We start from the raw sequence: 23304 nt of genomic DNA, 5'->3' as shown, positions 1-23304 counted from the left end.
CTTAAAATACTCTATTATAATGATTTCAATAAATCATCAAAATTAATGGCAAACAGAATAAATAAAATGCGAATTAAAACTAGATTAAGTCACCTAGAAAATCCCTCCACAAAAAACAAAATTTATCACCCCCAAGAAATTGCAGATGAATTCAGTAAATATTATTATGACTTATATAATCTGAATAAAGACCCCAATACTCATCAGCCAGACCTAGAAGAAATTAACAGCTTCCTAGGCCGATGTGATCTCCCTCAAATTCCTGACAAATTCCATAGCTTCTTATCACGGCCGTTCTCCTCAGAAGAAATTCATAGAGGAATCGAACAAGCCAAACTCCATAAATCCCCTGGCCCGGACGGTTATTCTGCTTTCTATTATAAAACCTTTGCAGATACCCTGATGCCTCTATTGGAAAAGGTTTTTAATGAGGCTATGAGGTCCGGTAAGTTTCCGAAAGAGATGCTGTCAGCGCATGTTGTCACATTACCCAAACCTGGTAAAAGCCCCACCTGACCCTCAGCCCTACGACCAATATCATTATTAAATGAAGATATCAAACTGTATGCGAGGCTTATAGCCAACCGTTTACATGGAATAATGCCCCTCATCATTGGTGAGGACCAGGTTGGGTTTACTAAAGGCCGTCAAACCTATGATGGCACCAGACGAGTAATAGACCTAGTGACTCTAGCAGATCATAAACAGACGCCTTCTCTGCTCTTGTCACTAGATGCAGAGAAGGCGTTTGATAGAGTGAACTGGCTTTTCATGGAGGAGGTTTTCAAAAGATTTCATATCCCTTCTTCTCTGCAATCAGCTATAATGGCGCTCTACTCATGCCCCTCAGCCTCGGTATTTGTAAATGGCCTCCTCTCTAAACCTTTCCCAATATCAAACGGCACAAGGCAGGGATGCCCCCTCTCCCCTGTAGTTTTCTCTTTAGTGATGGAGCCCCTCGCCTCTCTAATTTGCAAATCCCCCAGCATTAAAGGAATTGATCATTCAATCAGTGAAAATAAAATCAGCCTCTACGTCGTTCTTCTTCTATCAGACCCACTCTCCTCCCTCCTGACAACTCAAAAACTTCTGGATGACTTTGGTAAAGTCTCCTATTTTAAATTAAATGAGAATAAATGTTATTTATTGAGTATACATATGTCAAGGGAGGAGAAGGACATCATCGGTCAAAAATTTCCTTACAAAGAAGAATCATTAACCTACTTAGGTATCCAAATCACTAACAATCCAAGAAATCTTATTAAAAGTAATTACCCCAACTTAATAACATCCCTGGGTAAAGAATTAGATGATATAAGTAAGAATGAGACAGGCTGGCTGAGTAAGTTGACTTTATATAAGATGTTTATCTTACCGAAAATCTTATATAGGTTCAGAGCCCTACCTATCCCAACTCCCACATATATATTCAATGCTCTGCAGAAACAACTCCGGAAATTTATATGGGGGGGGGGGTTCCCCTCCGAGAGTCGCACAAAAGATTTTACTAGGCCCCATTAAAGATGGAGGATTTGGTTTGCCAAATATAGAGGCTTACTGGAAGTCCACCATATTATCCCAAACCAAAGCCTGGTTAATACCAGAACATGGCAACATTGGTTGGCAACATGTAGAGAAAGAGACGCTAAATGTGGACAATTGGTCAAATGTATTACTAGTCGCAGGAAAACTGCTTTCTATTAAAAGATTTACTGTTCTACCACCAGTCAAAGCAACGCTAAAACTGTGGGCAGATTACAGCAAGTCAGAGAGAAATCCCCATTCTGGTTCCCAATGTAATATTCCCCTCTCCTCCCTCGTCCTATACACCTCCCTGCAGGATGTCTCCACCTGGTCAGATAAGCAAATAAATTATGTCTCAGATCTTTTTGAAGGGGACCGTCTTCTTTCCTTCCATGAATTACAGCTCCGCTATGGCCTCCCAGATATAGATGAAGCTACATTTCAAATAATACAGAAATCCATTAAAAACTTATCCCATAAAGATGTCAACCTCCCCCAATTCCTAGCAGACACCCTACACAATCCGCACTCATACCTAGAGAAAGGTTTAGCGTGGTCCTATAAATTCTTTAATGAAAACGGATGTAATGAGGCAAAATTCTCCCATCTAGGAAAGTGGGAGAACGATGTCAAATTAATGTTGAATTCCATGAGATGGGAGAAAGCGTTCTTCTGGGCTAAGAAGTCTACCCGATGTGCTTCCCACTGGGAATCGTACGCTAAAGTGTTAATGAGATGGCATTATACGCCGCTTCGTCTATCTACAATGTATCCTTCCGCTTCTATGGATTGCTGGAGGGACTGTGGTGGAATCGGATCCATAAAACACATTCTATGGAGCTGCCCAAAGCTCAAGCACTTTTGGTCAAATATAAATTCATTGATTAATGATTTATTGATCTCCCCGATCTCATTAACCCCTGAGTTGGCCCTGTTATTTATTGACATAGAGAATATTCCATTCCCCCAGCGAATCCCCATATGCCACATATTTCATGTATCCAGACTCCTCATTACGAGGCGCTGGAAGACTACAAATATCCCAAACATCCAAGAAGTCATCGATAATGTCTCCACCAATGGGTCATACGAATGGGCTCTGGCAAATCAACAAGGGTGTGGGGAAAAGATGAGACACAAATGGAAAGCCTGGATTACAAAATTCTCTAAATCGGCCAATAACTTCTGTGATGGTTCCACGTAAATTCTGCTCTATACCTCAGAACAATATATAAGACCTGGATAATGGATCAGGGACAGTTACGTGTATTACATATGACATCACACATGACATCACTGCTGGACCAATATATAATACCTAGATACTGGATCAGGGACAGTTACGTGTATTACATATGACATCACACACTGAGCTTAAATATAGCAAAACTGGAGATGTGGACGCACCTGGTGAATCCGGAATATTCCCATTCATATCAATAATAGTAGTGAGTATAATAATAGTAACTACTCTGATTTCTTGGCGTTTCCTATAATAGTTTATAATATAATTGTAGTACTTAATCTCCATATCTATTCTTTACTAGAACATGAAGGTCTCATACTGAACATTATGTTCTTTGTTGTTATACAGTTAGGCGGTATTGTTATTACCCCTTATTATACCCCATTATTTACACTGCTGACAAATCCTACATAACCCAGGATCTCACAGATCATCGTGTATATGGACGTGTATACACCATTATATTCCCCCACAGACTGGACGACTCTTCTGGTTATATCTTCCCTATTACCGTGTTCATACTGGAGATCAGTCCGGACCTTCCGCTACATTAGATTCACACGTCATTTATACTAAGTATTAGTGCGGTTATTGTGAGTCCATTATATGTCATGTCTGCAGCATTATAATTCCATTTATTGTCTTTTGTTTATCCTTTGTTACATTCTAAAATCCTTTAATAAAAACCAAGTTGAAATATACACAAGATACACACACCTATACACAATATACATACACAGACCAATACACAAGATACACACATGCACCTATACACAAGATACACATACACCTAAACACAAGATACACACACACCTATACACAAGATACACACACCTATACACAAGATATACACACACCTATACACAAGACACACACACACCTATACACAAGATACACACACCTATACACAAGATGCATACACACACCTTTACACAAGATACACACTCATTCCTATACACAAATATACATACACTAGCTATACACAGACAGGATCCTCCCATGGCTTGTCCCATCCCTGGACCGCAATGCTGGGGGTCAGGACCTCTGTTGCTGAGTCATGTGGAGGAGGGGAAACAGACAGCTCTGCAGGCAGTCCCCTACTCTTTGTCTGCTATGTGATGTCTGCAGGCTGTGTGCTCGGAGACTCCCTCCCCTCCTTCAGGACCTGACACCAGGACGGAGCTCTGTGGAAGATATACAGCATAATGAAAGTAATGCTGCACAACCTATAATGCCAGCCCGGGCAGCCCCCTGCCCCTCCACTACCCTAGTTGTTTTTCTTTATGCTATAACTAACATAGTCTTACTCTGAGGATGTCTTCTGCCCCTGTTGTTCCTCCTTCCCACTGCTGCTACCGCTCAGCACCAGGTTCTTCAGAGCTCCGTCTGTGCGCTGTAGTAAAGTGCAGCCTCTACACTCACTAGTATGAAAGGGCGGTGGGCCCCCTCACACGCCGGGCCCCTGTGCAGCTAAACTGGCTGCACAGGCGATATGTCTGCCCCTGTGATAGTCATATATTGCCTTTTGGAGGACAACAAGCTTTTTGTGCTTGTATGTAATGTTTCCTATGGAGAAAAGTTAGTTTTAAATACTGTTGTTCCTTTAAAGTAAATCAGTAAAGTCAGGGATCAGTGCCCCAAATCTTTTGCCTAGTGCTGTATTCACTGAGTACCAGGGGCAGACTGATGCATCTGCCCAAAGGACCAGGCAACCCACAGCAAAACAGATTCAGGGAGATCAGAGGAATGTTCTGTACTTCTCCATGCCTATCTTACTACTGCAATGCTGATAGGCTGGGTGGACTAGCCTGGTATTTGGTGAAACAGAGGTGAGCCAAAAGCTATCCAGACATGCTGAAAGTTGTAGTTTTGCAAAAGCTGGAGGCACCCTGTTTGGGAAACACTGAACTAGAAGGACTATGATTCTTGCTATCTGCTTGTATTTAAAACTCAGCTTTTATTACATCTTGATAAAATAATCGGCACAAATATACAGATAGCAGCACAGTTTGGCCACCACTGTGGCCTTTTTCAAGCCATACATAATCCCAGTACCCACTTATAAATCCCACAAATGTCTTAAGGGTAGGGTCACATGTGCTGTATTTTGCTTTATATTTTCTGCCGCTGATTTTGCTACCCATTAACGTAGAAAAATACGCAGCAGCAAATGCACTGCAAAATGCAGCATGTGGGACCCTAGCCTTAAGGAAAATGAAAGATCAATATGTCTTTTTGTTTTGTTCTGGCACCATAGGGGCTTCCTAAATGCGACATGCCCCCCAAAAACCATTTCAGCAAAATTTGCTTTCCAAAAGCCCAATGTCACTCCTTCCCTTCTGAACCCTCTAGTGCACCCACAGAGCACTTTGAATCCACATATGAGGTATTTCCTTACTTGAGAGAACTGGGGTTACAAATTTGGGGGGACATTTTCACCTATTACCCCTTGTAAACATGAAAAATATGGGGTAACATCAGCATTTTAGTGAAAAAAAATCTAATTTCTCATTTTCACGTCCCACTTTAACATAAGTTTGTCAATCCCCTGTGGGGTGTTAAGGCTCACTATACCCCTTGTTACATTCCTTGAGGGGTGTAGTTTCCCAAATAGTGTGCCATCTGTTTTTTTTTTTTTTTTTTTTTCTTGCTGTTCTGGCACCATGGGGGCTTCCTAAAAGCAACATGCCCCCCAAACCATTTCAGCAAAATTCGCTCTCCATAATTCCATTGTCGCTCCTTTCCTTCTGAGCTCTCTATTGGGTTACACATTTTGGGGGGGCTTTTTCTCCTTTTACTCCTTGTAAAAATAAAAAAAATATGGGTCTACAAGAGCATGTTAGTGTAAAAAATGAAGATTTTGAATTTTCGCCTCCACTTTGTTGCTATTCCTGTGAAACACCTAGAGGGTTGACAAACTTTCTCAATGTCATTTTGAATACATTGAGGGGTGCCGTTTTCATAGTGGGGTCCATTATGGGGTATTTCTAACAAAAAGACCCTAAAATTCACTAAAAAACTAAACTGGTCCCTGAAAAATTCTGATTTTGAAATTAACGTAAAAAATTGGAAAATTGCTGCTATACTTTGAATCCCTCTCATGTCTTCAAAAAGTAAAAACATGTCAACTTTATGATGTCAACATAAAGTAGACATATTGTATATGTGAATCAATGTATAATTTATTTGGTATGTCTATTTTCCTTACAAGCTTCAAAGTTAGAAAAATGCTTTCATGAAATTTGAAATTTTTCACCAAGAAATGATGCAAGTATCGATAAAAGTTTATCACTAACATAAAGTAGAATATGTCACGAAAAAACAATCTCAGAATCAAATTCATAAGAAAAAGCATCTTAGAGTTATTAATGTTTAAAGTGACAGTGGTCAGATTAGCAAAAAATGCTCTGGTCCTTAAAGGGGTACTCCGGTGAAATTTTTTGGGTAATCAACTGGTGCCAGAAAGTTAAACAGATTTGTAAATTACTTCTATTAAGAAAATCTTTATCCTTCCAGTACTTATTAGCTGCTATATACTACAGAGAAAGTTCTTCTTTTTCTTCTGTCCACTGTGCTCTCTGCTGACACCTCTGTCCGTATCAGGATTTATCCAGAACAGGAGCAAATCCCCATAGCAAACCCATGTTGCTCTGGACTGTTCCTGATACAGACAGAGTTGTCAACAGAGAGCACTGTGGACAGGAAAAAAAAGAAATCCAAAAACAAAAGAACTTTCTCTGTAATATACAGCCACTAATAAGTACTGGAAGGATAAAGATTTTTTAACCTCTTAAGGACCCATGACGTACGCGTACGTCATGAGTCCGCTCCTGATCATAGCGGGTCGGGCACGGCCTCTAACAACGGCCGGGACCCGTGGCTAATAGAGCGCGGCATTGATCGCGCCACCGCACGCTATTAACCCTTTAGACGCTGCGTTCAAAGTTGAATGCCGTGTCTAAAGTGAAAGTAAAACCATGCCGGTTAGCTCAGGGAGCTGTTCCGGATTGCTGCGGCGAAATCATGGCATCCCGAACAGCTTACATGACAGCCAGAGGATCCCTACCTGCCTCCATGCTGTCCGATCGCCGAATGACTGCTCAGTGCCGGAGATCCAGGCATGAGCAGTCAAGCGGCAGAATCATCGATCAGTGGTTTCTTATGAGAAACCACTGATCAATGTAAAAGATCAGTGTATGCAGTGCTATAGGTCCCTAAGGGAGCTATAACATTGCAAAAAAAAGTGAAAAAAAAGGGAATAAAGATCATTTAACACCTCCCTTAATAAAAGTTTGAATCACCCCCCTTTTCCCATAAAAAAAAAAACCTGTGTAAATAAAAATAAACATATGTGGTATCGCCGCATGCGGAAATGTCCGAATTATAAAAATATATCGTTAATTAAACCGCACGGTCAATGGCGTACGCGCAAAAAAATTCCAAAGTCCAAAATAGTGCATTTTTGGTCCCTTTTTGTATCATGAAAAAATTAGTCCTATCAATGCAAAAATGGAACCGCTAAAAACTTCAGATCACGGCGCAAAAAAGGAGCCCTCATACCTCCCCATATGCGGAAAAATAAAAAAGTTATAGGGGTCAATCGTATGGACCTACAGAATAAAGATAAGGTATAATTTTTACCGGAAAATGTACTGTGTAGAAACAGAAGCCCCCAAAATTTACAAAGTGGCGTTTGTTTTTTTTCGATTTTGTCTCACAATGATTTTTTTTTCACTTTCCCCGTAGATTTTTGGATAAAATGACTGACGTCATTACAAAATAGGATTGGTGGCGCAAAAAATAAGCCATCATATGGATTTTTAGGGGCAAAAGTTATGATTTTTTTAAAGGTAAGGAGTAAAAAACGAAAATGCAAAAACGGAAAAACCCCGGGTCCTTAAGGGGTTAGGGTATAGAAGTAATTTACAAATCTGTTTAACTTTCTGGCACCAGAAATGTTTTCCACAGGAGTACCCCTTTAAGGTCATAATGGGCTTTGTCCCCAAGGGGTTAATGAGATTGCGCAAGTAAGTAAATATAAATATAGGGCATTGTTTTGTTTTTGTTGGGGGGGGGGGGGGGCTTTAGTGTGGAGTTTATCAAGGTTTACATGCCGGTTTTCTGAAAAAGAAAACTCGCAATGTTTGTGCAAGCCTCATTTTGCTTAAAAAATTTCTGTGTTTTGCGCATAAATATGCAAGTGTTAACCAGAAATGTGTGCCTATTTTACACAAGTTTTCTGCTGTAAGCATAGATAAATTCGTCCTTTAGTATTTCTAGGTTCCCTTTTGCCACTTACATAGGTAAATATATATATATATATATATATATTCTTTTTTTTATCAGTGAGCAAACAAATCATTTATGCAATTTTTATGCATGCTTCTTGCCGATTACTGATAACACATTCATTGTATTCTACAGATATTTTGCTTACAAGGGTAAAATGTTTTTATTGTAACTGAGGGCTGTCCACTAAAAATGATTCAGCCCTTAGTATAACAATTAATAAAATACTATACTGATGCCTTTTAGATCTGGGTTCAAATCCAATCAAGGGAGTGTTTAGTAAGTGTTTTGTTTTGATGTTTATTTCTTTTTCTTTTTTGTTATACTACTACTACTTGTTTTACCTTTTACCTCACAATTTGATGTCTCAAATAGTACCTAATAAAGAATAACTTCACTGTTCTGGTTTGCTGTCAGCAACACTCTTTTTGTGCTATTGAGAAGGTTTATTAAAGAGAACAGTTCTATGCTACAATATCAGGCACAATCACCACCACATTTTGGTACAGTGACTGGAAAACAGTAAAAGGGATAGGAACTTCAGCCAACTGATCGATGGGCGTGTTAAGAGTCGACCCTAAAAAATCAGACTGTCCATATCAAAGATCCCAAAAAAAAACTTTATTGTGACTTAACTGTTGACATACAATGTTATTCCTTTCCAGGTACATGTCACTCTGAAAACAACTGTAGTTACAATGATGTACTACAGATTGTAAAAAAACTCCCAAGTTCTGATGTGCGGCCAGTGAAGAACTGGAAAACTCCTACCCGTGTCTTTATAGACCTGTCCTTGTATAGAGTCATCAGTTTGGTAAGAATGTGTTAATTATTGTCTTCTTTGGCGAAACGATGCATACTAGCTACTGCTTAGACCATTTTGGTGATTATCCTATATAGCTTATGAGAGCCACTTCTAAGAGGACTGGCTAATTGGTGGCCCTTCATTTACACAAAATGTATAAAACATATATTGACTTGAAAACAAGTAGATGTTTAACAATTTGTCAGTGGCAATAAAGTGTAATGAATCCTTTGGAATTACCTGGCTTTCTGCGTTGATTTCTAGTAACTACTCTGCATTGATTTCTAGTAACTACTGCATAAAGAAGCCCATAAAGTAAACATCCACAGTGCAATGAGAATAAGTAAGTGAACCTTTGAGTTTAAAGGGGTTTTCTCAGCTCTTCTGATTACGGGGGGTCAGAGGCAGGTCATTTGCCTGTGTGCTTCTGTGTCTGACAGCTCCCAGGCTAAAGCCCTGTGCCTGAAACTGTCAGAAATAATATATGAGCTGAGATAAGCCAGAGAAGGGAAAGCAAAGAGCCTGATGTGCACTCAGTCCAGGAGCTCCCGGCCACTCTGGGAGTGACTTCACCACTGCTTATAAAGCAGAACTGGTGGACGGGATCTATGAATACCAGCTGTCAACAAGAGGGGAGATAAGAAGAGGTAGCTACAGAACTGGCAGATTTGCTAAATAAAGCCAATTGCAAACCTGTTTATGCCATCATGCTAATTCATTAGCTGCACATTCAAAGTGCTGATATGCTAAGTGCATTGGAGAGATATTGCAGGAGATAGTCAGGAGGTAGGCTGGAGGTGGATACAATCTAAAAAGTAAGATTTGTTTGCTTTTAAATTTTCGCCTCTTTAAAATGGCAGACTTGGTTTAGTGCAGGAATTGTTATGCATTTATTTCATGTTTCATTCTTTGGAGATTTGGATGCTGTCAGATCTGTAGACAGTTCTCCTTACTGCAGCAGCAAATTGCATTTTCGAAATCTGAGATGTTTAAATTATCTGTTAAACAAACTCAGACTGCCACTTCCACCGAGGACCCCTTAAAATGGTAGATGGGTTACTGTAGGTTCTGGAAGACTTATAGTGGCGGATAGATGGCACGTCCCACAGTCTGTGGTCCTCCATAATTCATTTGCAGCACTTTCAGAATGTAAGGGCAACATGGATACTGGCTCAAACACAGAGGGTGAGAAACCATCGACTCCTATGTCTAATGTATGCAAGACTGCAGCCAAGGACAAAAAAGATAAAGTGAAGTCTGAAAGGAAGCAGCTGTTGCTGGGTGATTCAATCATAAGAAGTGTGGAGCTTAAGGAGAATGGTTTTGTGAGATGTCTCCCTGGTGCTACTGCTAGAAGAGATTCTTCATAAGCATGTTAAGCATGCAAAGCAGGAAGGAGACGTGGGTTTTCTTTCCATCTAGGGACAAATTACTGGGCTTGCAATGAAGTTTCAGAGGTGAAGGAATCTTTTATCACATTGGTAATGATATAAAGGATTTTGCATCCACTGTTTCATTTTCTGAAGTTCTTCTTGTTATGTTCAGAATGATAGGCAGAGGTGTATTAGGGAGTATAACTTATGGCTTAGTAAATGGTGTCAAGAGCAAGGATTTTGCTTTGTGTCTCATGATAACTCTACTTGGAATAGAAAGGAACTGTACAACAAATATGGTTTGCATCTTTCTTTCAAGGGAACGAATGTACTCAGTGAACAATTCCAAGAATTTGCTAAGGAGTATTTAAACTAGGAAGGGGGGAAAAAGAGTCATAATCAGTGAGTCCAATGTTGCAGTTTGGTAATCATGCAGTAACTCGTGTAGGTGTGATATATAGACCACCTGGCCAAGTAAAAGAATTAGATGATATACTAGTTGAGGAAATAGCTAAAATGACAATAAAATGAGACGTTATCATTATGCGAGACTTCAATCTTCCGGATATGAACTAGAAAACCAAAATAGCTAGTTCTGCCAGGAGTACAGATATTCTAAATTCCCTACTGGGATTATCTCTACAACAAGTGGTTGAGGAGCCAACACGGAGGGAGGCCAGTTTGTATTTGGTATTCACAAATGGGGGTTTGGTATATAATTTAACTGTAGGCGAAAGCTTTGGATCTAGTGATCACCAATCAGTGTGGTCACACCACACAAAAACAAAAGTTTTAGATTTTAGAAAAAAACGACTTTTCAAAAATTAGATTAGTCATAAATGAATCCCCATCATACTGGAACGGATTACATGGAGTCCAGGAGAATTGGGACTACTTAAGAGACGCATTATTGAAGGCAACAGAAAATTGCATTAGACTTGTCAGTAAAGGCAGAAAAAGGAAGAGACCAATGTGGTACTCAGCAGAAGTGGCCAAAAACAGAGCAATGAACATGATAAATCTACAAGATTAGGCAAAAAAGAGGACAAGCAAGTTATAAGAAGTTCTAAAGCGCAGGCAGTAGAAAAACTAGCTCAGTCTGTGAAAAAAGGGGATAAGACATTCTTCAGATACTGTAAATGAAAAAAGGAAATTAAAGCAAGGAATAACTAAATTAAAAATAAAGGAAGGAAGGTGTGTAGAAGAGAATAAAGGGCTAGCGAACTGCCTTAATCAATACTTCTGTTCAGTTTTTACAGAAGAAAAAGAAGGAAAAGGACCTCCATTAGGGAGGAAGACTAATGAATCGTTTGATGCATGTGTCTTTATAGAGGAAGAGGTACTACGTTTGCTGTTTAAAGTTAAGACAAATAAGTCAAAGGGGCCTGATAGGATACACCAAAAAGTATTAAAAGAGCTATATCTAGATTTTAGTAATGCTTTTGACACTGTCTAACATAGAAGACTTATTAATAAACTACAGTCATTGAGTTTGGACTCCCATATTGTTGAGTGGATTAGGAGTGACAGACAACAGAGGATTTTAGCCAATAGAGAATATTCAGTCTTGTTACCAATGGGGTACCTCAGGGATCTGTACTGGGACCAATTTTGTTTAATATCTTCATTAGTGATATTGCAAAAGGTCTCGATGGTAAGGTGTCTCTTTTTGCTGATGACACAAAGATATGTAACAGGGTTCATGTTCAGAACTCTGGCAACTGAAATTTAAAGGGGTTGTGCGCTGCCCTGACTTTCGGAGCTCCGCTCACAGCATCCGGAAGTTCATTACTCCGAATGCTGTGTGCGGGCTTCCGTGTTCGCGGCCGCCGGGCGTGACGTCACGCCCGGCCCCTCGTGACGTCTTGCCCACCCCCTCGTGACGTCTCGCCCGCCCCCTCAACAAAAGTCTATGGGAAGGGGGCGCGACGGCCCCGAGACGTCACGAGGGGCTGGGTGTGACGTCACGCCCGGCGGCCACGAACATGGAAGCCCGCACACAGCGTTCGGAGTAATGAACTTCCAGACGCTGAGAGCGGAGCTCCGGAAGTCAGGGCAGCGCACAACCCCTTTAATGTGGATAAGTGCAAGATAATGCACTTGGGGCGTAAAAACTCTCGGGCAGAATATAGAATATTTGACACAGTCCTGACCTTAGTATATAAGGAAATGGATTTAAGAGTAATTATTTCAGAAGAATTAAAGGTAGGCAGATAATGTAATAGAGCAGCAGGAAATGCTAGCAGAATGCTTGGATGTATAGGGAGAGGTGTAAGCAGTAGAAAGAGGGAAGTGTTCATGCACTTGGAGTATTGTGCGCAGTACTGGAGACCGTATCTCCAGAAGGATATAGATACTTTGGAGAAAGTTCAGAGAAGAGCTACTAAACTAGTACATGGATTGCAGGACAAAACTTACCAGGAAAGATGAAAGGACCTTAACATGTTTAGCTTGGAAGAAAGAGAATCAACATGGTAAAGGAGGAGAGCATATTTAAAAGAAGAAAAACTACCACAAGAGGACATAGTTTTAAATTAGAGGGGCACAGGTTTAAAAGTAATATCAGGAAGTATTACTTTACTGAGAGAGTAGTGGATGAATGGAACAGCCTTCCTGCAGAAGTGGTAGCTGCAAATACAGTGAAGGAGTTTAAACACGCATGGGATAGGCATAAGGCTATCCTTCATATAAGATAGGGCCAGGGACTATTGACAGAATTCAGTTTATTGGGCAGACTAGATGGGCCAAATGGTTCTTATCTGCCGACGCATTCTATGTTTCCATGTCTATGCCAGAGGTCTCAAACTCGCGGTCCGCTGGCCATTTGCGGCCTGCGGAACAAAATTTTGCAGCCCCCATGACAAAATAGGCCAAGAGGACCGCATAGGTGGCCTGCTGCATAGGCCGCTAGGCATTTGCACTGCGTCTGCCGTTGCAACCGCTGTCACAGAACACTGACCGTGGACGCGAGCGGTGTTAATAGAGCTTGTAGTGTTGTGACCGCTGCCGCACATTGGACGTAGAGCTTGTATGCTTGTACGTCGGTAGGCAAAATCTAACTGCGCCGCGCTGAGGACAGCACCGATGTCTGGAGGGAAGACAGCCTTAGCAAACACAGCAGCAGTGGAGGCACAGAAGCCTGCTCTGTCATAGTGGTTGTTTTAGGGTGGATGGGGCATGGGGAACAGTAATATAGAGAAGGGGGTGAGGGAGTGCAGGAATAAGGCACAGTGAAAGGGTGTGAAGGCAGTGCAAGATTGAGGAACTGTAATGGAGGGGAAGGGGGATGCAGGCATGAGGCACAGTTATGAAGGAGGTGCAGGCAGGAGGCACAGTAATGGAGGGGAAGGGGGATGCAGGCATGGGGCACAGTTATGAAGGAGGTGCAGGTACAGTAATGGAGGGGAAGGGGGGATGAAGACATGAGGCACAGTTATGAAGGAGGTGCAGGCAGGAGGCACAGTAATGGAGGGGAAGGGGGGTGAAGGTGTGAAGCATTGTAATGTGTATAAATTCAGAGGGCGCAGTGTGTGACAGTACTATATTTATAGGAAGCAGTGTGTTGCAGGGTTAAATTCAGAGCATGATGGGGGCATTACATGTGAGGGGCGCATGATGGAGGCATTATATGTGTGGGGCGCATGATGGGGGCATTATATGTGAGGGGTGCATGCGGCCCAGCCTAACCCAGCCGCTACCTTCAGTGGCCCATAGATGATTTGAGTTTGAAACTACTGGTCTATGCTCTACACGAAGAGACATGATTAAGTAAATGGAAATACCCCTTTAAGAACCTGTATACCCTCCCCTTTAGCAGCAATAAACATCATCAAGCATATTTAGTACTTGCAAAAGGATGTTGCACCAAACTTCATTTAGCTATTCTCATGTTTAATTATAGCAAAAGTGGGTTTATTCCAGCTTACCACATATACTGTAGCATGGTGAACTGCTAGCTACACGGATCCTGTGAACTGAATCCCACACACTTGGCAACTTTTAGAAAAAACTGCAATTAAATTGAGCAGGTGCAGTAAAAAGACTTTGTTTAGTAAATTGACTTGACAGTTGTGTTTAAATACACTTTTACACTCCCCCATATGTGCCCTGCTATATCCCCCAAATGTGTCCTGCACGCCCTCCCTACTTCCACTTCTTCCCTTCATGGTTTCCTACTTTTCCACTTATCCTTTTAATGACGCAAAGAAGTTTGCGCTAAGTTCTGTGCTCTTGAATATACAGTAATAAAGTGGGGCAGAGTTCTTATATAGTGCACAGTGTGTGTCAGTATTATATTCAGGGGGTACGATGTGTATCAGTATTACTGTCAGGATTCGGCTAGCTGGAGGTGGATCCTCTGTGTCAGAGAGGGATTGGCGTGGACCGTACCGGCGGACCGGTTCTAAGTTGCTACTGGTATTCACCAGAGCCCGCCGCAAAGCAGGATGGTCTTGCAGCGGCGGTAGCAACCAGGTCGTATCCACCGGCAACGGCTCAACCTCTCTGACTGCTGAGATAGGCGCGGTACAAGGGATTAGGCAAGAGCAAGGTCGGACGTAGCAGAAGGTCAGGGCAGGCAGCAAGGATCGTAGTCAGGGGCAACGGCAAGAGGTCTGGAACACTGGCTTGGGACATACAAAGAACGCTTTCACAGGCACAATGGCAACACGATCCGGCAAGGAAGGGGAAGTGAGGTTATATAGGGAAGTGCACAGGTGAACACACTAATTAGAACCAGGCGTCAATCAGTGGCGCACCGGCCCTTTAAATCGCAGAGAGCCGGCGCGCGCGCGCCCTAGGGAGCGGGGCCGCGCGCCAGGACAGAACAGATGGGGAACGAGTCTGGTAAGCGGGCCGGGATGCGAATCGTGAGCGGGCGCGTCCCGCATCGCGGATCGCATCCCGGCTAGAGACATTATCGCAGCGCTCTCGGTCAGCGGGTCTGACCGTGGCGCTGCGAACAGGAACACGCTGCGAGCGCTCCGGGGAGGAGCGGAGACCCGGAGCGCTCGGCGTAACAATTACATTCAGGGGACACAGTGTGTTGCAGTATGACATTCACGGGGCATAGTGTAAGACATTATTACATTCTAGGGCGCAGTGTGTGACACTATTTCTAAGATATAGTGCTTTGAAGTCCCTTTGACGATTGAGTTAATTCATCATAAGGGTGTAAAAGTGATTATAATGTGTGTTGTATTTTGTTGACTTAATGGTGGGTGTGAATATTTAATGTCCGGTGCATGTGTTCAGATCTGGCTCTGTTCGGTGACCAGGATGTTGTGAATTGACCAAGATCTCACTAGATTCTGTTCACTTAGCGCTGGCTGCACTGAATACCTTCTATAAAAAAGTGGGATGTGATGTGATCAGCAATCTGACTGAGACTGAGCAGAAAATACAGAGCAATATCAAGGTAGAAAACTAAAAAAAAGGCAGGGGGTGGTTTATCATGATGGGGCACTGAACTGGGAGGATTATAAAATTTAACAAGATCATGAGAGGTACTCTTCAATGTTCTCAGAGAAGGACATGACCAGAAAAACTGTTTGAGTGTTTTAGTTTAGGTAGATTGTGTTTGTTTATATATGTAACTTAAATAACACACAAAGTACATTAATTTAGTAATCCTCAGATAAGAAGAACACCGCGGCACTTGGTATGTCTTGCAAATAAAAAGTTTTCTTTATTGCGGCATAGCAGGTAACAGAGGTATCAGACCAGAACGCCAACAAGCGCAAGTTTCGCTTCAAATTACGCTTTCTCAAGGCCATATACCACCGTCCATATACCACCTGTCGGTCATCAGTACAACACCTGATACAAAGCATATACAATGTGACAAGTACAAAAAACATATAAAGCTTATGCATAAATACAAAGTGACAGGATGGCAAACACAGAAGTATCAAAATATCTTTAAAACAAATTATCTCCAAATATTTCACAGGAAAGAAGACAGATCATTGCGATCATTCAGACCCAGAGCACCCGTGTCTCCGGTCCTAATGATCCATTTCGCCTCCGCTTGCTCTCCTTTAGCTAGTGGAGTGTCTTGAGTGGCGCAAGGGTTACAGATTGGCCTCGATTGACGTGGTCTCTCTGTATACCCGTGTACGCCACCAAGATGGTATGAAGGCACTACTGATCTTCTTGGAGAGGGCTGGAAAGGACCAGGCATGTGTTAATTTCATTTGTAAGGCTCTCTTGTTTATTCTTGAACATAATGATTTTCAGTTTGGTAGCCACTGGTTTGCCCAGCAAACCGGCACAGCGATGGTCACGCCAGTGGCACCAACCTATTCTGTTTTATTTTTGGCTTTATGGGAGGAACAGTTTATTTACTCAGAAGACAACCCCTTCAGATCCAACATTATACAATGGTCAAGGTATATAGATGACTGTTTGATTCTGTGGGATGGCTCCGAGGAGAGGTTTAATGAATTTGTGGTATATATCAACACTAATGATTTGAATATGCAATTTACATCTATCATGTCTGATAGAACTACAATTCTTAGATGTCACACTACTCACCTCCCCCTCTGGTGTTTCAGTAAAAGGCTTCCGCAGAAAAACAGCCACCAATTCACTATTACATTTTAACAGTTTTCATCCCGCCCATCTAAATCACTACCCTGTGGTCTATTCCTCCGTCTATGCTGTAATAACTCGGACTATACATCATTCCTGAAACAGTCATGTGAACTTATGCAAAGATTAAGAGAGAGGGGCTAAACCAAGCAGATTATTCAAGATGCTTTTTCTAAGGAGTTGGTGTTCAAAAGGGGAAGCGGTAAAAAGGATTGAATGTCCCGGCCCGTTTTTCCGGTTGAACACAGCCTTATGTCTGATAAAATCAGACACACAATACGTAAAAACTGGCATATTATGCCATAGTATGCAGTGCTATGTCCCTGCCACCTACTGTATTTTATATAGGTAAAACAATCCGGCCTCTGTTCCATAGGTTCCGTGAGCACATCAATTCAATCAGGACAGGAAAAGGATGTCCCCGGTTGATTTCCCATGTTCAAGAAATACATAATGGCAATAGTAACAGTCTAAGATTTATTGGCCTACAAAAAATTATGCCTAAAGAAGGGGGTTTAGATCATCATACCAGGCTATTGCAAGCGGAGGCGAAATGGATCATTAGGACCGGAGCCACGGGTGCTCTGGGTCTGAATGATCGCAATGATCTGTCTTCTTTCCTGTGAAATATTTGGAGATAATTTGTTTTAAAGATATTTTGATACTTCTGTGTTTGCTATGCTGTCACTTTGTATTTATGCGTAAGCTTTATGGGGGAGATTTATCAAAACCTGTGCAGAGAAAAAGTTGCCCATAGCAACCAACCAGATTGCTTCTTTCATTTATAAAGACTTGTGAAAAATGAAAGAAGCGATCTGATTGGTTGCTAGGGGCAACTCAGCAACTTTTCCTCTGAACAGGTTTTGATAAATCTCCCCCAATATGTTTTTTGTACTTGTCACATTGTATATGCTTTGTACCAGGTGTTGTAATGATTACCGACAGGGGGTATATGGACAGGGCTCCGTCTACTCCCATCATGCCTTGAGAAAGCGTCATTTGATGCAAAACTTGCGCTCGTCGGCGTTCTGGTCTGATACCTCTGTTACCTGCTATGCCACAATAAAGAAAACTTCTTAATTGCAAGACATACCCAGTGCCACGATGTTCTTCTTATCTGAGGATTTCTACACGCTGTTGTTTCCTCTGCTGAGCACGGGATTGCTGGATTCAGTCTCTTGCTATATCCAAGACCCTATTGGAACGTGAGTAGTGCGGGTAAAAGCTCTTTCCACTGCTGTTTACATTATTTTAGTAATTATTGCAGAAAGTTTTCTTAGCCTACAGATAACCCCTTTATTGTAAGCTGCAGTACCAGGCACAACCATTACTAGAAGTATGGAGATATGCCTATTAAATAGTGAAGATTTGATTCTGATTTCATAGAGTCAAAAATTTCATTTTTTTAAAGAGTTAACATGAATAAACTTTTAAATGATCATTTAAATGACTGTTTACATGAGATACCACAGCTGAGTGTCAGCAGTCACCCCTTTCTTTCTATTCACTACTTGCTCTCAGCAGACAGCAACCCTTAGCTGATATTAATTATTAGCTCCTTGTTTTCCTGGCTAATCAGCCAGCCCCTTCCCTGCTGGGCCCTGCCTATTTAGTGTCGGGTCACACAGGACACATCCGCAGCGTATTTCATGCTGCGGATGTGACAACGACAATCATAAAGGGACTGCAGAGCGAGCTCCCGGATGCAACCTGCAACCAGGTATCTCTGTGTGTCTGTTCACAGCTGTGGATTTCTACAGTGGGAAATCCACCACTATGAGCAGACATACAGAGCTACCCAGCAGCAGCTGGAAGCCCGCTCTACAGTTCCTTTGTTACTGTCGTCAGCACATCCACAGCATGAAATACACTGCTGATGCGCCCTGTGTAACCCTGCCCTTAAACTTCTACAGTAAAGTCTTCCTCTGCCCTTGAATGGTCTGTGATTTCTGTGTGTGTTCCTGTGTTTCTGACTGTGATGTGCCTGACATCTGCTCTGGTGCCTGATCCTGGTTCTGACTTCTGACTTCAGCTATTCAGAGTATCCATTTTTGGCTTCTAACCCTGGCTTTGTGTTTAAACATGTCCTTGGATTCCACTATTGTTTGTTATTTATGCATTTTTATTTTAATAAAGTTGTAATTTGTACTGTATTATCGTCTCTATCTAGTTTTATGACTCCAGATACTAAGATTATTAGGACTAAGTTTCCTTAGTCTGACATTAATCTATCTTTAGTTTTCTGTATTTTAGGATACCAGCTTGGAGACTTTGACTACATATATCTGGTTCACCATGGTAAGAAATAACATTTACAGGGATTAAAGGCCACAGAACAGTATTGATCACTGCTTTATATAAAATGTGGAAATCAGATTTATGGAATTGAGGGTCATCTGTATATTTGATGCTTAAATAAAATGTATATTATGTTTTACCCCTCTCTCAAAACATTAGCATAACTAACACTGAGAAGCCCTCGAAACTTTGATGAGAAGTTAATGCTTGATGTTTTTTTAATAGTCGTATGCCTTATTATAGAAGTAAAAGAACAAGTGCTCCATAGGGTAATATTGATAATACCCGGTGTGAGAGAAGGAATAAATGACTGCTCACCCTGGGTGGTTATGTAAAATCATACACAACAATGATGAAAGCACAATAGATAACAGGTCATCCGCTGCCCTCCGGTGAATAATATCATGTGAATGGAATAAACTGGCTTATTATGGCATATAAAAATCACTGAGGGGGACCATGTTGGCCTTTTGTATAAATGGCCGCTATGTTACACTACATTTCCCATGTAGCAGTATGTAAAGATATCTAATTAGGCATCTCTGTTAGTTAGAAAAGTTTAATGTTAATTCAGTTACCTCCAAATACCTTGGTTAGTCACTAGTTAATTAAGTATTCCAGGATTTTTATTTATCTCTCTGTGCTACAGGAGCTGTAAATTTTGTATAGTTCATATTATAGTGTCTGTACCTGTGTTTGGTGGCTGGTCTCTCAATAGTTATGTGAACTTTACCCGGATGTTCATTTTTAGCAGCATACAAAATGAGTATCATCTCAGGCCTTTTCCAAGTTGCAGTACAGCCCGAGACATTATATCACTAGTCAGGTGTTGAAAGAAAGCCTTTGCTTTAATGGGTGGAGTGACCACTGGGTGGTAGGGAGATCATTCTCCACAAGGCTGCAGGGAATTTAAGTTTTCAGCACATCACGCATGGAAGGGAGCATAGCTGTGCTGCAATGGGTGGGGTGGTTGATAAGTGGGAGGGAGATAAGTCACCTCCCACCTAGAAACAAGAGTTCCTGGGGAAATAGCCAGTTCACACAAACAAGCCAGCAGTGTTATGGGGGACTGAGGACACAGCCATTTAACACCAACACAAGCATGGATCCAAGGTAAGCATGTCCATGACTGTCTGGCAGGTAAGTACTGAAGTGACCTTATGTTGGATAACTCCTTTAAGTAAGGCAACAAGTTTTCCACTCAAAATAGAAAAGAATAGAATGGGGAGACCACAAAATATCTAGAACGTAAAGCCACAGTTCATGTTACAATCCAGCAGGCAAAAAGATACCTGGCAGGAAGTCATGTGACAGTCCACGGGATGCTAAACCGTATACTAAGACTAGTACAGAGCATAAATATACAATAACAGAAAATAGGCAGCTCTGGATGTCTATAACCGCTCTGGATGTCTACACATGGTAGCCTCCAATGTCTCCCCATGAGTCTAGTCCTCTGTATGTGTAGACGTCCGGAGTGGTGAGTGCTACCTATCTTCTTTTATTGTATATTTAGGCAACAAGTTTTACTTTTGGCCCTTTGACTATATGTGTAGTATAGTGGTTCGCAAAGTATCAGTGGTCAGGTCCCCCGGGTTTGAATCCTTTCTGGTAATTGTGGCAGTACATGTAAAACCTGGTGACCAATATAATAGTTACATTATAGTTACTATAATATGTTTGAATTGCAGGAATGGAACAACGAGTTCTTACACTGGAACCCAGATGACTTTTGTGGCATTGAGAAAATGTTAATTCCTAACAAAAATTTTTGGTTGCCCGACCTCTACATCTATGAAACGTAAGTATATTTCAAGAAATAGTTCACGTGAACTCATTTTTTTTTTCCTCCTTGACTTCAAAGATCCATATTGGCACATCAAGGTTATTTTTTGCAGAACAAGTTTTTCTTTTTTTATCGGTATATTACCATTAAGGTGTTTTACAAAACCAGAAAGAAAACATTAATGGTGAAATTGACAAAAAAATAATAAAAAATACAATTGCACATTTCCTTTGGCGAACTTTTTTTTCACAGTATGGTAAAAATGACTTAACTTTATTCTGCAGATTAGTACACCTTTTTTATTTTACCATCTATAGAACTGGCTAAAAAGGGAACTTCAGGGAACTGAACTTATCCCCTATCCACAGTATTAGTCACGGCTACTTTATCGGTCCTCGACATGTTCCAGCCAACTCCTTGGAGAAGAGTGCAAGTGATGGCACACTCAGCTAATCAGCGGCTGAGGCGGGACATTGCTGCAGATGATGATTGCCTGAGCGGGCCATCACTTGTGTTCGTCTCAGAAGGTGGGAGTACGAGCCAAGTATGGTTATGTAGGACTGGCCCCATACAAAAGATTCTAGGATGTGTACGAGGGATCTTTTGATCAATTATACAGTACACTGCAATGTTATTGTGAAGCAGTGTACTGTCATTTTGGTGATCTACCATTACTGCCTGCCTATGGCTGGTTCAAACAGTCAATCTTGCATTGCAACCACAAAAGCCTTCAGAAGTACTGATTTGAACCCAAACAGGACCGACATCTGTGAGACTTGATGCCTCAGTCACTATTGACCATGGCATTTAGGTAGGGTGTAAAACAAATGGCAATTAAGTAAACTCTGCTGCCAATTACTGATGGTGGATGTCAGTCACATACAGCCCATCAGCTCCTGAGCTTACTTCCCCACCCAAAGATAAACCCATTTTGATGTACAAATGTGGTTTACAAATGCACTGTATATTTCTGATGTACATTAGCATCATGTATTTTACAGTATGTCACAACTGTATGTCCCTAACATGAGCATAAACCTAGACCTGGTGGTAATGTTATAGTGCCATACACATTGCATTTGAAAAGTTTTCAGACATAACTTTTTTACATTTTGTTATGTTGCGGACCTAAATAAGAACAAATCTAGGTTTCCCACATCATTCTGCACTTAACCCCTTAACGGACTCAGCCCATTTTCAGTACTCAAAACAATCTTTGTTTTTGCACTTTCGTTTTTTCCTCCTCATCTTCTAAAAATCATAACACCTTAAATTTTGCACCTACAGGCCCATATAAGGGCTTGTTTTTTGCATCACCAATTGTACTTTGTAATGACATCACTTATTTTATAACATAATCTGCGTCAAAACAAAAAAATATATTTGTGGGGTGAAATGAAGAAAAAAAGCCATTTTGCAACTTTTTAGGGCTTCCGTTTCTACGCAGTGCACTTTTCATTAAAAATGACACATTATCTTTATTCTGTAGGTCCATCCGGTTACAAGGATACACAATTTATGTAGGTTTTATTTATTTTATTACTTAAAAAAAATTATAACTACATGCAACAAAATTAGTATGATTAAAATTGTCATCTTCTGACCCCTATAACTTTTTATTTTTCCACATATGGGACTATATGGGGGCTTATTTTTTGCACCATGATCTGTAGTTTTTATTGGTACCATTTTTGCTGGGCAGGCATGGAGCAGTAGATCGCCGATCAGATGACGAGGAGGCACGTGACGACCCTCCCGTCTTCCATTAAGCTGATCTGAACATCGGGATTCTGTCGCGATAGTCCCGATCAGCTCCGCTGAGCTTCCGGGATAGTTTTACTTTCAGTTTAGAGGCTGCGATCAACTTTGATTGAGGTGTCTAAAGGGTTAATGCTGGGCATCGGCCCGATCGGCGGTGCCCGTCATTAGCCGTGGGTCTTGGCTGCCCGTAGCAACCGGGACCCATGGGGTTTAACCCGTTCTCTGCTCGTGAGAACGGTTTAAACCCCGTTAGCGGGACTCAGGACGTACATGTACACCCTGAGTCCTTAAGGACTCAGGAACGGGGGTGTACCTGTATGCCCTGCGTCCCTAAGGGGTTAATACCCCATAATGACAAAACAAAAACAGAATGCTAAAATCTGTGCTAATTTATTGAAAAGGAAAAACTAAAATATTGCATTGACATAAGTATTCAGACCCTTTACCACTACTTAGTTGAAGCACCTTTGCCAGTGATTACAGCTTCCAGTCTACTTGGGTATGATGCCACAAGATTGGAAACACCTGAATTTGGGGATTTAATGCCATTCTTCTCTGCAGATCTGCTCAAGCTCTGTCAGGCTGGATGGGGATGGGGATAGTCAATGAACAGGGATTGACAGTTCTC

The 23304-nt window shown here is 41.4% G+C and overlaps 1 protein-coding gene across 1 annotated transcript in view; it reads left to right on the top strand.

Moving 5' to 3' along the window:
- The window catches only part of LOC130276635 (5-hydroxytryptamine receptor 3A-like), a 68344-nt gene that overhangs the window by 24380 nt on the left and 20660 nt on the right, over positions 1-23304 (top strand). Inside the window, exons 2-4 of the mRNA XM_056526282.1 lie at positions 8725-8873; positions 19085-19129; positions 20821-20930. Coding sequence (XP_056382257.1) covers positions 8725-8873; positions 19085-19129; positions 20821-20930 — 304 coding nt within the window. The remainder of the gene's footprint in view (positions 1-8724; positions 8874-19084; positions 19130-20820; positions 20931-23304) is intronic.

Source organism: Hyla sarda, chromosome 6 (assembly GCF_029499605.1).
Source record: "Hyla sarda isolate aHylSar1 chromosome 6, aHylSar1.hap1, whole genome shotgun sequence".
In the NCBI taxonomy this organism is placed as follows: Eukaryota; Metazoa; Chordata; class Amphibia; order Anura; family Hylidae; genus Hyla; species Hyla sarda.
This window is presented reverse-complemented; position numbering and strand designations above follow the sequence as displayed.